Source organism: Eleutherodactylus coqui, chromosome 1 (genome assembly GCF_035609145.1).
Source record: "Eleutherodactylus coqui strain aEleCoq1 chromosome 1, aEleCoq1.hap1, whole genome shotgun sequence".
Classification (NCBI taxonomy): domain Eukaryota; kingdom Metazoa; phylum Chordata; class Amphibia; order Anura; family Eleutherodactylidae; genus Eleutherodactylus; species Eleutherodactylus coqui.
In genome coordinates, this window is record NC_089837.1 from 530,941,276 (window position 1) to 530,954,439 (window position 13,164).

The 13,164-nt window shown below is 48.3% G+C and overlaps 1 protein-coding gene across 1 annotated transcript in view; it reads left to right on the forward strand.

Moving 5' to 3' along the window:
- LOC136590885 (zinc finger protein 157-like) overlaps positions 1-12,610 on the forward strand; it is a 261,800-nt gene extending 249,190 nt beyond the window's left edge. Inside the window, exons 11-16 of the mRNA XM_066588414.1 lie at positions 2,286-2,453; positions 2,535-2,658; positions 2,779-2,852; positions 3,412-3,463; positions 8,457-8,588; positions 11,311-12,610. Of these exons, the coding sequence (XP_066444511.1) occupies positions 2,286-2,453; positions 2,535-2,658; positions 2,779-2,852; positions 3,412-3,463; positions 8,457-8,588; positions 11,311-12,437 (1,677 nt within the window). The 3' untranslated portion in view covers positions 12,438-12,610. The remainder of the gene's footprint in view (positions 1-2,285; positions 2,454-2,534; positions 2,659-2,778; positions 2,853-3,411; positions 3,464-8,456; positions 8,589-11,310) is intronic.
- The last annotated feature ends 554 nt before the right edge of the window (positions 12,611-13,164 follow it).

Here is a 13,164-nt window from a genome sequence, read left to right on the forward strand (position 1 = left end):
TGGTGGTTAACCATTCTTCTGCTTCGGATGGTGAAGTAAAGAAACGGGCACGGTCTCCATCGATCACTCGCAGTCGTGCTGGGTACACCATGGAGTACGGGAGCTGTAGATCTCGAAGTTGCCTTTAACACCAAAGAATGACGCTCTTTGTTTCTGGAGGTCCGCCGAGAAATCTGGGAAGATAGATACTGTGGCGTTGTCATGGGGTAAGAGTCCTCCTTTTCTGGCAGCTTGCAGAATGATGTCTCTGTCACGAGAGTTGAGCAATTTTGCCAGTAGGGGTCTAGGTGGGGCCCCGGGTATTGGCGGCTTCATTGGTACACGGTGGGCCCGTTCGATGACAAAAACCTGTGATAGATCAGCATTGGGGAGAAGTTCGCGGAGCCACTTCTCCAAGAATTCTTCGGGTCTTTGTCCCTCGGTTCGTTCTGGCAGGCCCACTATGCGCAGATTATTTCATCGTGAACGGTTTTCAAGGTCATCTGCTTTTTGTCTCCAGTATTCAGCTTTCTGTGTGAGGTCTCGTATTGCGGCCGACATTGGGGAGCCGGTGTCATCTAGTGTGGATATTCTGTCTTCCGTATTTGTAACTCTCTCAGGTTTTGGAGGTTCTGTCTAAGGAGGCTCACATCCATTTTAACTTCGTCGATTTTGCTGGTGAGGGTGGTCGTGGATGTCTGGATTGCAGTTAGTAACTGCTCGGATAATTGCTGCAGGGTTTGGACTGTCCCCTCCGGTGGGTTTGAATTAATGTCCTCTTTCGGGGGGGATGAGCCCGTCGGGGCTGATAGAGTGGGGTCAGGGCTTGGGTCTTTGCGGGCTTCACTTCTGACGAACGCTTTAAATTTGTCAGCTGATGCGTTTTGTCTGGTAGGTCCCATGATGGGTTGCTTTGTGTTTCCCTCTTTGGAGAGGTTTTGTGGTGTGTCGAGGTTTTGCCTCTGGCTTATGGTGCGAGCTGTTAAAGTGTCCTTTTTATGGCTATACTATCAGATGCGTGCAGCGCAGGGCTTAAATATATGGTAGTCACACTAGCAGATAAAGTGCTTCGCCCCCGTCCCGTATATCAACTGCGGTTTGCGGTTTCTTTGCCAGGGGTAAGCGTTTTGTTGGTAGTAGTCGCTTACTGCCGTTTGTGGGGGACTGTCCTCAGGGTTCGTGTCGTTCCTTCTTTTATTGGGGGTATTCTATGGCTGCCTCGGTGACCTCTCCACTAGGTATGGCGGGAAAAGGTTCTCCGCTCTCAGTCTCTGGGTTATACAGAGTTTAATGGCTACCGCCCCTCCCCCCCCCTGCGCACTTAGCTGCCTGTTGCGACTCCTGGTTCTGTTTCCTTCGTTCAGGAGGGGGTTTCTCCATGTCCTCTCTGCTCGCCCCCTCTCCACGTGGCCCGTCAGCACCTTCCGCAAGATGGCGGCGATATCGACCGCGGGTCCGCCGTTGGCGCCGCTATAGCTGCAGGCACCGTGGGTGTACCGCCGGGTGTCCGGTCTTTTCTCTCCCTGTGTCAGCGGAGGTGCGCTGGGTCTGGGCAGCCATCTGCTGGCTGGTGACCTCATTTGCAAGATGGCGGCGGCGGTCGCTGCTCCACGTGTCCGCTGTCAGGGCATTTTCACTGTGGGTGCTGCTGGTGTTCTGAGGCACCGCTGGTGGTCTGGTCCTCTCACTCCCTTCTCTCCGCTATGTGTGGTGCCGGGTCTGTAGTCTTACCGGCTGACTGATGCCCTGCACTGTATGGTGGCAGCAGCCGCAGCTTCTCAGGTCCCCCGCTGGTACTACTTCTGCCATGGGCTTTCCAGAGGTGACTTTGGTGGTCTAGCCTCTTCCACTCCCCCTCCAGTGATGTTATATCGGGGTCGGGAGTCCTCAGGGTGGTTAGTGCAGGAGCTCTTCTTACATTCGGCCGGTCAGCTCGGCTGCTTGGCCACGCCCCTAAATGTGCCCATCTTTAAGTTTTCTGTCGAAGGGTGGTTTTCAATTCTGCTTGAAAACCATCCTCCAGCAGAACAAGGGAAGCTGGAGATTCCATTGTTTTCTCCTAGCAGCCCATGGCTGAACAGTGGAGCAAATTACAGAACTCAGAACTCCTGCTGAGTTCTGCAACAGCTCCCAGAAGTTCATTTGCCTGCAAATTACGCTGATAAAGTACTAATAGCAATTATTGCCTATTAGTACTTTATGCAAAACAATCGCTGATCTTTCAATCTTTTGAAAGATTATAATTATCTTTGTGTGTAAATGGGCCTTTAGACTCCATTTAGTGATCAGTGTCTCTCCATACAAAGGATTACACAGTAGTGAAGAAGTCGTCTGGTCAGTGTGTCGCCCTCCGTGTGTCAGTAGGACGGAGCCGGACCCCGAGCCCCATCACCGAGCCTCCACCTCACTCACTGATACATGAGCAGAAGCTCCTAGAACTCACCACCAGGATGACCGAGCTGCTGACTGGAGAGGTGAGCGCTGCCGGGAATGTGGGGCATTATACAATAACGCCAAGGGAGGGTCTGGGTGATGACTGTATATTGTGTTGTCAGGTTCCTATAAGGTGTCAGGACATCACTGTCTATTTCTCCATGGAGGAGTGGGAGTATGTAGAAGGACACAAGGATCTGTACAAGGACATCATGATGGAGGACCACCAGCCCCTCACATTACCAGGTAAGAGGAGACCTCCCTGATTATAGAGGAGACATCAGGTATGAGGGTCACCTAGACTCCCCCATCATCTGATCATCACATATAGACAATGTATTCAGTCACTGTATATATTTCCTATAGATGGATGCAGTCAGAGAAATCCACCAGAGAGATGTCCCAGTCCTCCATATTCCCAAGACCCACCGGATCATCAGGTAGATGGAGCTGAGATTCCTGCAGTTCCTCTATAGATGGATGTAATGAAGCTTTATAGTAAACCTCTCGGCCGCAGTGACGTGTACGCTCTATATGATGATATTGGTGGCTGTGGTAGGTAGCAGCTACAAATGACTTCTGGTAACATAATAGATTGTGTTCTCCTTCCGGCTGTTCGGACATCCACTGGTAATTGATAGTCCGTGTGGATAAATGTATAGTCCTGCAGTGTAGATGTAACTCACAGACTATCAGCACAATGCCAGTCAGCTGCTTCTAAGGCTGACAGAATCCTGTCCTGTATTGGAGGAGTCATTGACTCCCCAGTTATGGCCATAATCTTACTGCTGTACAGATCATTAGTGCCGCCTCATCTAGAATATACAGTTCTGGGCTCCAGAGTCGCCTAAGGGCGGACATGATTATACTATAATACTAGAAGTCTGGTGAGCGGCTTTCCACAGTAAAGTCACCACAGAAGACAAGAGCGACTGCTGTCTGGATAGAAGATAAAATTGGGGTCTTCTTTCTTATGTCCTTAATATGATGTCTTTACAGGAAAGTTGTGGTGGAACGCGGAGTGGACTCGGAGCGCCCCCATCAGTGACTGGTAAGAGCCTTTCATAAATCCTGTGTATTACAGACTGAGTTTCCCTAGAACGCTCCACCTGCTCTTCAATGGTGGAGATGCCATACCAGCGAGGTCAGAGGGTAAAAATGGTCATCTGTATAAACAGGGGCAGACATCCCCTATAACTTCTGGTACTTGGCCCTCATCTCCTAATTTTTCTGAGGTATTGGAATTCTTATATCAATCTCCATCCAGTCTTGACGTCCATGGCACATGGTCCTGGGCTTTAAGCTGCCCTCATGCCACGCCACCCTCATGTCTATTTATAAGTGCGTCTGCCATGAGGAGGAACCGCAGGCACACACTGCAGAGGGTTGGCACGGCTAGGCAGCGACCCTCTTTAAAAGGGGCAGGACGATAGCCCACAATGCTGTACAGAAGCAATGAGAAATATAATCCTGTGCCACCGCCATCAGGAGCTGCACACGTGGGCATAGCAATGGGGAAACCCATGTGCCACACACTATTCATTCTGTCAAGGTGTCTGCATGCCCCAGTCAGACCGTGGTTTTTTATAAATAGTCACAGGCAGGTACAACTCCGCAATGGGAATTCCGTGTGCACCCACAGCATGGGTGGCTCCCTGTAACCCACCCGCTGTACATAAATGTATCCCATTGCAGTGCCCTGGACAGCAGAGCTAACGTCAGATTAAATGCAGGTGGGCTTCGGCCCACACTGCATGCCCCAGTCAGACTGGGGTTTTTTATAAGAAGACACAGGCAGGTACAACTCCCTATTGTGAAGTCCGTGTGGACCGACAGCATGGGTGGCTCCCTGGAACCCACCGGCGGTACATAAATATATCCCATTGCAGTGCCCAGCACAGCTGAGGTAATGTCATGTTTAATGCAGGTGGGCTTCGGCCCACACTGCATGCCCCAGTCAGACTGGGGTTCTTTAGAAGTGGACACATGCAGTTACAACTCCGTGTGGACCGACAGCATGGGTGGGTGCCCGGAAGCCACCGGCAGTACATAAATATATCCCATTGCAGTGCCCAGCACAGCTGATGTAACGTCAGCTTTAATGCAGGTGGGCTAAAAAATTAATTGGATTACACTGTAGGCGAGGGCCCAAAAAAATTGGTGTACCAACAGTACTAATGTACCTCAGAAAAATTGCCCATGCCCAACCAAGAGGGCAGGTGAAACCCATTAATCGCTTTGGTTAATGTGGCTTAATTTGTAACTAGGCCTGGAGGCAGCCAAGTTAAAATAAAAATTGGTTCAGGTGAAAGTTTCAACGCTTTAATGAGCATTGAAATGTATAAAAATTGTTTAGAAAAATTATTTGAGTGAGCCTTGTGGGCCCTAAGAAAAATTGCCCGTTCGGCGTGATTACGTGAGGTTTCAGGAGGAGGAGCAGGAGGAGGAGGAGGAATATTAGACACAGATTGATGAAGCTAAAAGGTCCACGTTTTTGATGGTGATAGAGAACGATGCTTCCATCCGCGGGTGCAGCCTACGTATTGTTTAGGTATCGCTGCTGTCCGCTGGTGGAGAAGAGAAGTCTGGGGAAATCCAGGCTTTGTTCATCTTGAGGAGTGTAAGCCTGTCGGCACTGTCGGTTGACAGGCGGGTACGCTTATCTGTGATGATTCCCCCAGCCGCACTAAACACCCTCTCTGACAAGACGCTAGCCGCAGGACAAGCAAGCACCTCAAGGGCATACAGGGCTAGTTCAGGCCACGTGTCCAGCTTCGACACCCAGTAGTTGTAGGGGGCAGAGGCGTCACCGAGGACGGTCGTGCGATCGGCTACGTACTCCCTCACCATCCTTTTACAGTGCTCCCGCCGACTCAGCCGTGACTGGGGAGCGGTGACACAGTCTTGCTGGGGAGCCATAAAGCTGACAAAGGCCTTGGAGAATGTTCCCCTGCCTGCGCTGTACATGCTGCCTGATCTCCGCGCCTCCCCTGCTACCTGGCCCTCGGAACTGCGCCTTCTGCCACTAGCGCTGTCGTATGGGAATTTTACCATCAGTTTGTCCACCAGGGTCCTGTGGTATAGCATCACTCTCGAACCCCTTTCCTCTTCGGGTATGAGAGTGGAAAGGTTCTCCTTATACCGTTGGTCGACTAGTAATCCGTAGTGGCCAGAATGCGTGTAACGCGAGGGTCTCGAGAAAGGCATCCTAACATGAAGTCAGCCATGTGTGCCAGGGTACCTGTACGCAACACATGGCTGTCTTCACTAGGAAGATCACTTTCAGGATCCTCCTCCTCCTCCTCAGGCCATACACGCTGAAAGGATGACAGGCAAGCAGCATGGGTACCGTCAGCAGTGGGCCAAGCTGTCTCTTCCCCCTCCTCCTCATGCTCCTCCCCCTCCTCCTCAACACGCTGAGATATAGACAGGCGGGTGCTCTAACTATCCAGCGACATACTGTCTTCCCCCGCCTCCGTTTCCGAGTGCAAAGCGTCTGCCTTTATGCTTTGCAAGGAACTTCTCAAGATGCATAGCAGAGGAATGGTGATGCTAATGATTGCAGCATCCCCGCTCACCATCTGGGTAGACTCCTCAAAGTTTCCAAGGACCTGGCAGATGGCTGCCAACCAGGCCCACTCTTCTGTAAAGAATTGAGGAGGCTGACTCCCACTACGCCGCCCATGTTGGAGTTGGCATTCCACTATAGCTCTACGCTGCTCATAGAGTCTGGCCAACATGTGGAGCGTAGCGTTCCACCGTGTGGGCACGTCGCACAGCAGTCGGTGCACTGGCAGATTAAACCGTTGTTGCAGGGTCCGCAGGGTGGCAGCGTCCGTCTTGGACTTGCGGAAATGTGCGCTGACCCGGCGCACCTTTCCTAGCAGGTATGACAAGTGTGGGTAGCTTTTCAGAAACCGCTGAACCACCAAATTAAAGACGTGGGCCAGGCATGGCACATGCATGAGGCTGCAGAGCCGCCACCAGGTTACGGCCGTTGTCACACACGACCATGCCCGGTTGGAGGCTCAGCGGCGAAAGCCAGAGGTCGGTCTGCGATGTCAGACCCTGCAGCAGTTCGTGGGCCGTGTGCCTCCTTTCCTAAGCTGAGTAGTTTCAGCACGGCCGGCTGACGCTTGCCCACCGCTGTGCTGCCACCCCGCGCGACACCGACTGCTGGCGACGTGCTGCTGCTGCTGACACATCTTGAGGAGGAGGGTGGGTAGGACGTGAGCGGTCCCAGGCTCTGACTCGGTCCCAGCCTCCACTAAATTCACCCAATGTGCCGTCAGGGAGATATAGTGGCCCTGCCCGCCTGTGCTTGTCCACGTGTCCGTTGTTAAGTGGACCTTGGCAGTAACCGCGTTGGTGAGGGCGCGTACAATGTTGCGGGAGACGTGGTCGTGCAGGGCTGGGACGGCACATCGGGAAAAGTAGTGGCGACTGGGAACCGAGTAGCGCGGGGCCGCCACCGCCATCATGCTTTTGAAAGCCTCCGTTTCCACAAGCCTATACGGCAGCATCTCCAGGCTGATCAATTTGGCTATGTGCACGTTTAACGCTTGAGCGTGCGGGTGCGTGGCGGCGTACTTGCGCTTGCGCTCAAACAGTTGCGCTAGCGACGTCTGGACGCTGCGCTGAGAGACATTGCTGGATGGGGCCGAGGACAGCAGAGGTGAGGGTGTGGGTGCAGGCCAGGAGACGGTAGTGCCTGTGTCCTCAGAGGGGGGTTGGATCTCAGTGGCAGGTTGGGGCACAGGGGGAGAGGCAGTGGTGCAAACCGGAGGCGGTGAACGGCCTTCGTCCTACCTTGTGGGATGCTTGGCCATCATATGCCTGCGCATGCTGGTGGTGGTGGCTCCCCAGCTGATCTTGGCGCGACAAAGGTTGCACACCACTGTTTGTCGGTCGTCAGGCAACTCTGTGAAAAACTGCCACACCGTAGAGCACCTTGACCTCTGCAGGGTGGCATGGCGCGAGGGGGCGCTTTGGGAAACAGTTGGTGGATTATTCGGTCTGGCCCTGCCTCTACCCCTGGCCACCGCACTGGCTCGGCCTGTGCCCACACCCTGACTTGGGCCTCCGCATCCTCGGCCACGTCCACGTCCTCTAGGCCTACCCCTACCCCTCAGCATGGTGTATTACCAGTAGTGCAGAAACAGAACGCTGTAATTAAATGTGCCACTTATTGGCCTGTGGTTGGAGGCTGACTTCGCTTACGGAACGCCCAGCAGAGCCAGGAAAGACTTTTGCGCAAGCCTGCTGTAACACTTAGCTGGCTGCGTATGAATTAGGACAACTACCCCCAGCAGAGACGCAGTACACTGAGGACGGTGACAGGCAGCCCAAATAGATTTTTTTTCCCAAATTTTTTTGGAAAGGCCCACTGCCTATATTCAAGAAATATGTCTTCTGTCCTTGCCTCACCACCACTACTGGCCCTGGACTATGTATAATTACTGCAGGACGCAATGCTCTGCACGGCCGATATACAAAAAAAAAAAGTGCAACACTGCAAAAAGCAGCCTCCACACTACTGCACACGGTCAGATGTGGCCCTAAGAAGGACCGTTGGGGTTCTTGAAGCCTAAAATAACTCCTAACACTCTCCCTATAGCAGCACCAGCAGCACTGTCCCTGATCTCTGTCACAATGCATCTGAGGCGAGCCGCGGGAGGGGCCGATTTATATACTCCGGTGACACCTGATCTCGCCAGCCACTCACTGCAGGGGGGGTGGTATAGGGCTTGAACGTCACAGGGGGAAGTTGTAATGCCTTCCCTGTCTTTCTATTGGCCAGAAAAGCGCGCTAACGTCTCAGAGATGAAAGTGAAAGTAACTTGAACATCGCGTGGTACTCGTTACGAATAACGAGCATCCCGAACACACTAATACTCGATCGAGCATCAAGCTCGGACGAGTACGTTCGCTCATCTCTATTAGTGACGCTGTTTGCTACGTTGTTTGGCTCATTAGATGGAATTTTCACTTAGAAATTATAAAATATCAATTATTTTGTTTAAGAGTTTAATTTTTTTCTCCAGGTAAAAACCTGATTTTCCTGGATATGGGACAATCTGGGGCTCATTTTTCTTATGTGCTTCGTCCTTTTGGATCCTTAAAAGAAAGTTGTGGTGGAAAATTGAGTGGACTCGGAGCGCCCCCATCAGTGACTGGTAAGAGCCTTTCATAAATCCTGTGTATTACAGACTGAGTTTACTTAGAACGCTCTACCTGCTCTCCAATGACGGAGATGTATATGGCGTAAATACTGGATGGTCTTCTCTGATCTCCAATGGCGGAGATGTATGCGGAGTAGATACCAGCTGGTCTTCTCTGATCTCTAATGACGGAGATGTATATGGCGTAAATACTGGATGGTCTTCTCTGATCTCCAATGGTGGAGATGTATACGGCGTAGATACCAGCTGGTCTTCTCTGATCTCTAATGACGGAGATGTATATGGCGTAAATACTGGATGGTCTTCTCTGATCTCCAATGGCGGAGATGTATGCGGAGTAGATACCAGCTGGTCTTCTCTGATCTCCAATGGTGGAGATGTATACGGCGTAGATACCAGCTGGTCTTCTCTGATCTCTAATGACGGAGATGTATATGGCGTAAATACTGGATGGTCTTCTCTGATCTCCAATGGTGGAGATGTATACGGCGTAGATACCGGATGGTCTTCTCTGATCTCCAATGGTGGAGATGTATACGGCGTAGATACCGGATGGTCTTCTCTGATCTCCAATGGTGGAGATGTATACGGCGTAGATACCGGATAGTCTTCTCTGATCTCTAATGACGGAGATGTATATGGCGTAAATACTGGATGGTCTTCTCTGCTCTCCAATGGCGGAGATGCATACGGCGTAGATACCAGCTGGTCTTCTCTGCTCTCCAATGGTGGAGATGTATGCAGCGTAGATACCTGCTGGTCTTCTCTGATCCCCTCGTCCAGTGAGTTGGATCAGGTGGTCTCCACATGTTGTACTATAAGGCTGGAGGAATAGTATTTCATCTCTTCTCCATTTCATGCTGGAGATCTACTGACTGGACATTTCTTTATTAATGGGATGAATGATGGGAAATCCAGCAAATTGTCCTCCTGCTCGTTATTAGCACTGTTAATAATTCATTTAGTGCACCAACATTTCATCATCTTCCATAATATTCCCGAGTACAATGTGATACAAAATGTGTAAAAACCGCCGTACAAATACAATTACAATCACAGAAGAGATTGGAGGAGAAATGTAGATTCAGAGTGACGCTTCCCGATACCAGAAGAGACTTTGCCGTATGAACTTACACTTTAGTCTGTAGGGTCTTATCCTCTGGTGCGTGTCCATCATGTCGTTGTCTATAGGAGGTATTGGAGTTCTTCCACCAATCTCCATCCAGTGTTCACATTCATGCGGTGTGAGATAACAATATAAACCAGACCGGAAAAACAAAAGAGAAAGACAATATCTTCTAGAGCAACAATACAGAGAACATCATTGGTTATCGACTGGCAGAGAATAAATGTATTGAATGAAATGACCAGGACTAGAGGGTGGAGCATCTCCTACAATGTATAGAAGTAATTAAGGTTCTAAATGCTCATTCACCGTATAAGGGCCTCAGCTTTAATCTCCACCAGTAGTAAAAATGATGAGCGGGATTAAAGCTCCTGCAATCTTGGAGGGCCAGGCTAAGTGATTGGCTGTCAGCGACAGCTGAGGTCTCTAAGGAGAAGTAAGAACTGTTTTTTAACTTCAATAAGAGGCCAAGCCTTTTGTATGCTTCTGCAAAGATGTTTAAAGTAGCTTGTAGATCATCTTCTGAATGAGCACAGACTACATTATCATCAACATATTGGAGGTTGTTGTAATCTTGGTTTTGACTTTTAGTCTGTTAATTTACCATCTGTCCGATAGATGATTGGCACGCCAGCGGGAAGCTTCCCATCAACAAGGTGCAGTATCATAGCTATAAAGATGGAAAATAACGTTGGGGAGATTCTATATCTGTATCTTTTTCTATATAGAATATTGAATTCATTGTGATATATATATATATAACGCACCATATAATGTACTGAAGAACTCTTAAAAAATTGTAAGTGGAGAGAAATGGAAAAAAAATGAAATTCCTCCATCCTTCGATGCGTCTTGTTTCTGCAGCGCACAAACGGCAACAAGAATGACAGGATGACTTTATTCTGCGGGTCGGTACGATTACTGCGATACCAAACTTGTATCGGTTTTTATTTATTTTTTCAGATATTCAACTTTTTGAAATAATTTTCTGATGCCATTTCTGTGCGCAATAGCTTTTTTATTTTTCCGTTATCACAGTTGTGCGACGGCTCCGGTTATGCGGGACGTCTTGTGGTTTGTGCTGGTACCATTTTAGAATGGATATGGCTTTTGATTGCTTATTATTGCATTTTTGCTTGGAGACCGGGTGACCAAAAAAGCGCATTTCTGGCTTTTTAAAAAAAAAAATTCCGAAGATCTTCATCATGCACGGTAAACAATGCATTTATTTGATAGATCGGACTTTTACGGACGCAGTGATACCAGATATGTATTATAGTAAAATAATCTATATAATGATACAATAAATATGGCAAAAGGGGCCAATGGAGGGCGATCACCCTGCGATCTCCCTGCACACATGTCCTGCAGCTGCGGGAGGTAGAAACACGATAGACCGGTCACTAAGGGGTTAATAAAATGTTATTGAACCGCAGCTTTCTAGGATACGTTTGTGTGCAATATGAAAACAATTACTGGATTGTGATTTGGGGATGAGATTTGGTACAGAAGTTGCTCATTGGATGGATTTTTCATGTAGAAATAAAATATGAATTATTTTGTTTGAGAACTTTTCTTCTTTTTCTTTAGGTGACGACGGGGGGAGCGGCTCCCAGGAACGCCTCTTATCTCCCCATTGTGACGTTGAAGATAATCAATCAAGGGATTACATAAATAGTGCGGCACATAAACTCAGGAGAACCACTGCAAGGTCTGAACGTCAGAAACATTCTGAGGAAAAATCAAATCTTTCCAGACACACAAAAATCGTGAGAAATGAAAAGTCATTATCATGTCCAGAATGTGGGAAGTGTTTTAGTAGGAGAGGCTCTCTAGTTCAACATCAGAGAATTCACACAGGAGAGAAGCCGTTTTCATGTCCTGATTGTGGGAAAGGTTTTCCCCAGAAATCCCAACTTGGGCAGCATCAGAAAAGTCACACGGGGGAGAAGCCATTTTCGTGTCCTGAATGTGGGAAGTGTTGTTTAACTAAAGGTCATCTTAAGAAACATCAGAGAGTTCACACAGGGGAGAAACCATTTTCATGTCCTGAATGTGAGAAGTCTTTTACTCAGAAATCAAGTCTTATGCAACATCATAAAATTCACACAGGAGAGAAGCCATTTTCATGTCCTGAATGTGGGAAGTCTTTTAATACTAAACAATACTTTACTCAACATCAGAGAATTCACACAGGAGAGAAGCCATTTTTGTGCTCTGCATGTGGGAAATGTTTCAGCCACAAACAAAATCTTAATGATCACAAAAGAATTCACACAGGGGAGAAGCCATTTTCATGTCCTGAATGTGCAAAGTGTTTTAATCGTAAATTACTTCTCGTGGAACATCAGAGAAGTCACACAGGAGAGAAACCATTTTCGTGCTCTGAATGTGAGAAATGCTTTAGCCAGAAATCGCATCTCATAGAACATCAAAAATTGCACACAGGGGAGAAGCCATTTTCATGTCCTGAATGTACAAAATGCTTTAGCCAGAAATCGCATCTCCTGTTACATCAAACATGTCACACAGAGGAGAAGCCACTTTCATGTCCAGAATGTGGGATGCGTTTTAAACGAAAACAATATTTGATAGAACATCAAAGACGTCATACAGGGGAGAAGCCATTTTCATGTCCAGAATGTGGGAAGTGGTTTACCACTCAAACATCTCTTAGGAAACATCGAAGAACTCACACAGGAGAGAAGCCATTTTGATGTCCTGAATGTGGGAGGCGGTTTACCACTCAAACATCTCTTAGGAAACAGTGAAGAAGTCACACAGGAGAGAAGCCATTTTCATGTCCGGAATGTGGAAAATGTTTTATATCCAAACAAAAAGCTGAGATCCATCAAAGTACCCACACAGGGGGGGGGGGGGGGGGGGAGAAGTAATTTTCATGTCCAAAATGTTTGAATAGATTTATATGTAAAGATCTTGAGGGATATCAGAGAATTCACACAGGATAGAAGCTGGTTTGCAAACTACAATTTTGTTTTCTCTGGACAAGTTTGACAAAAATCAGAGCCAAATAAAATGTATATGAATAGTTTAAAAATCTAAGAATTGTTAAAATTACGTGCAGTATACGTCTAAAGCAAAAACCAGCAACATGAACAAGCTAGCCATGTTAGATGAGTATGGGCTACATGGGCTTTTTACATGGATCGATATCATCTACACAGATTTTCCAGATGAATGTTCATTCCTGATTTTTACCTTTTATATAAACAAGGAAGCGATCAGCCAAGAAACAACCAAAATGCGTCTGTCAGGTGATCCCATCTTTATATAGGCCAAAAAAAGTGGATTATACCCACCTGATAATCAGGTTTCCAGTAGTCTCCACGACAGCACCAATGAGATTGCCTCCTCCTGGTAGGACAGGAACATACTGAGAGGTTAAAAGCTCCCCCCCTTCCCCACTTTCCTCAGTGGATTCTA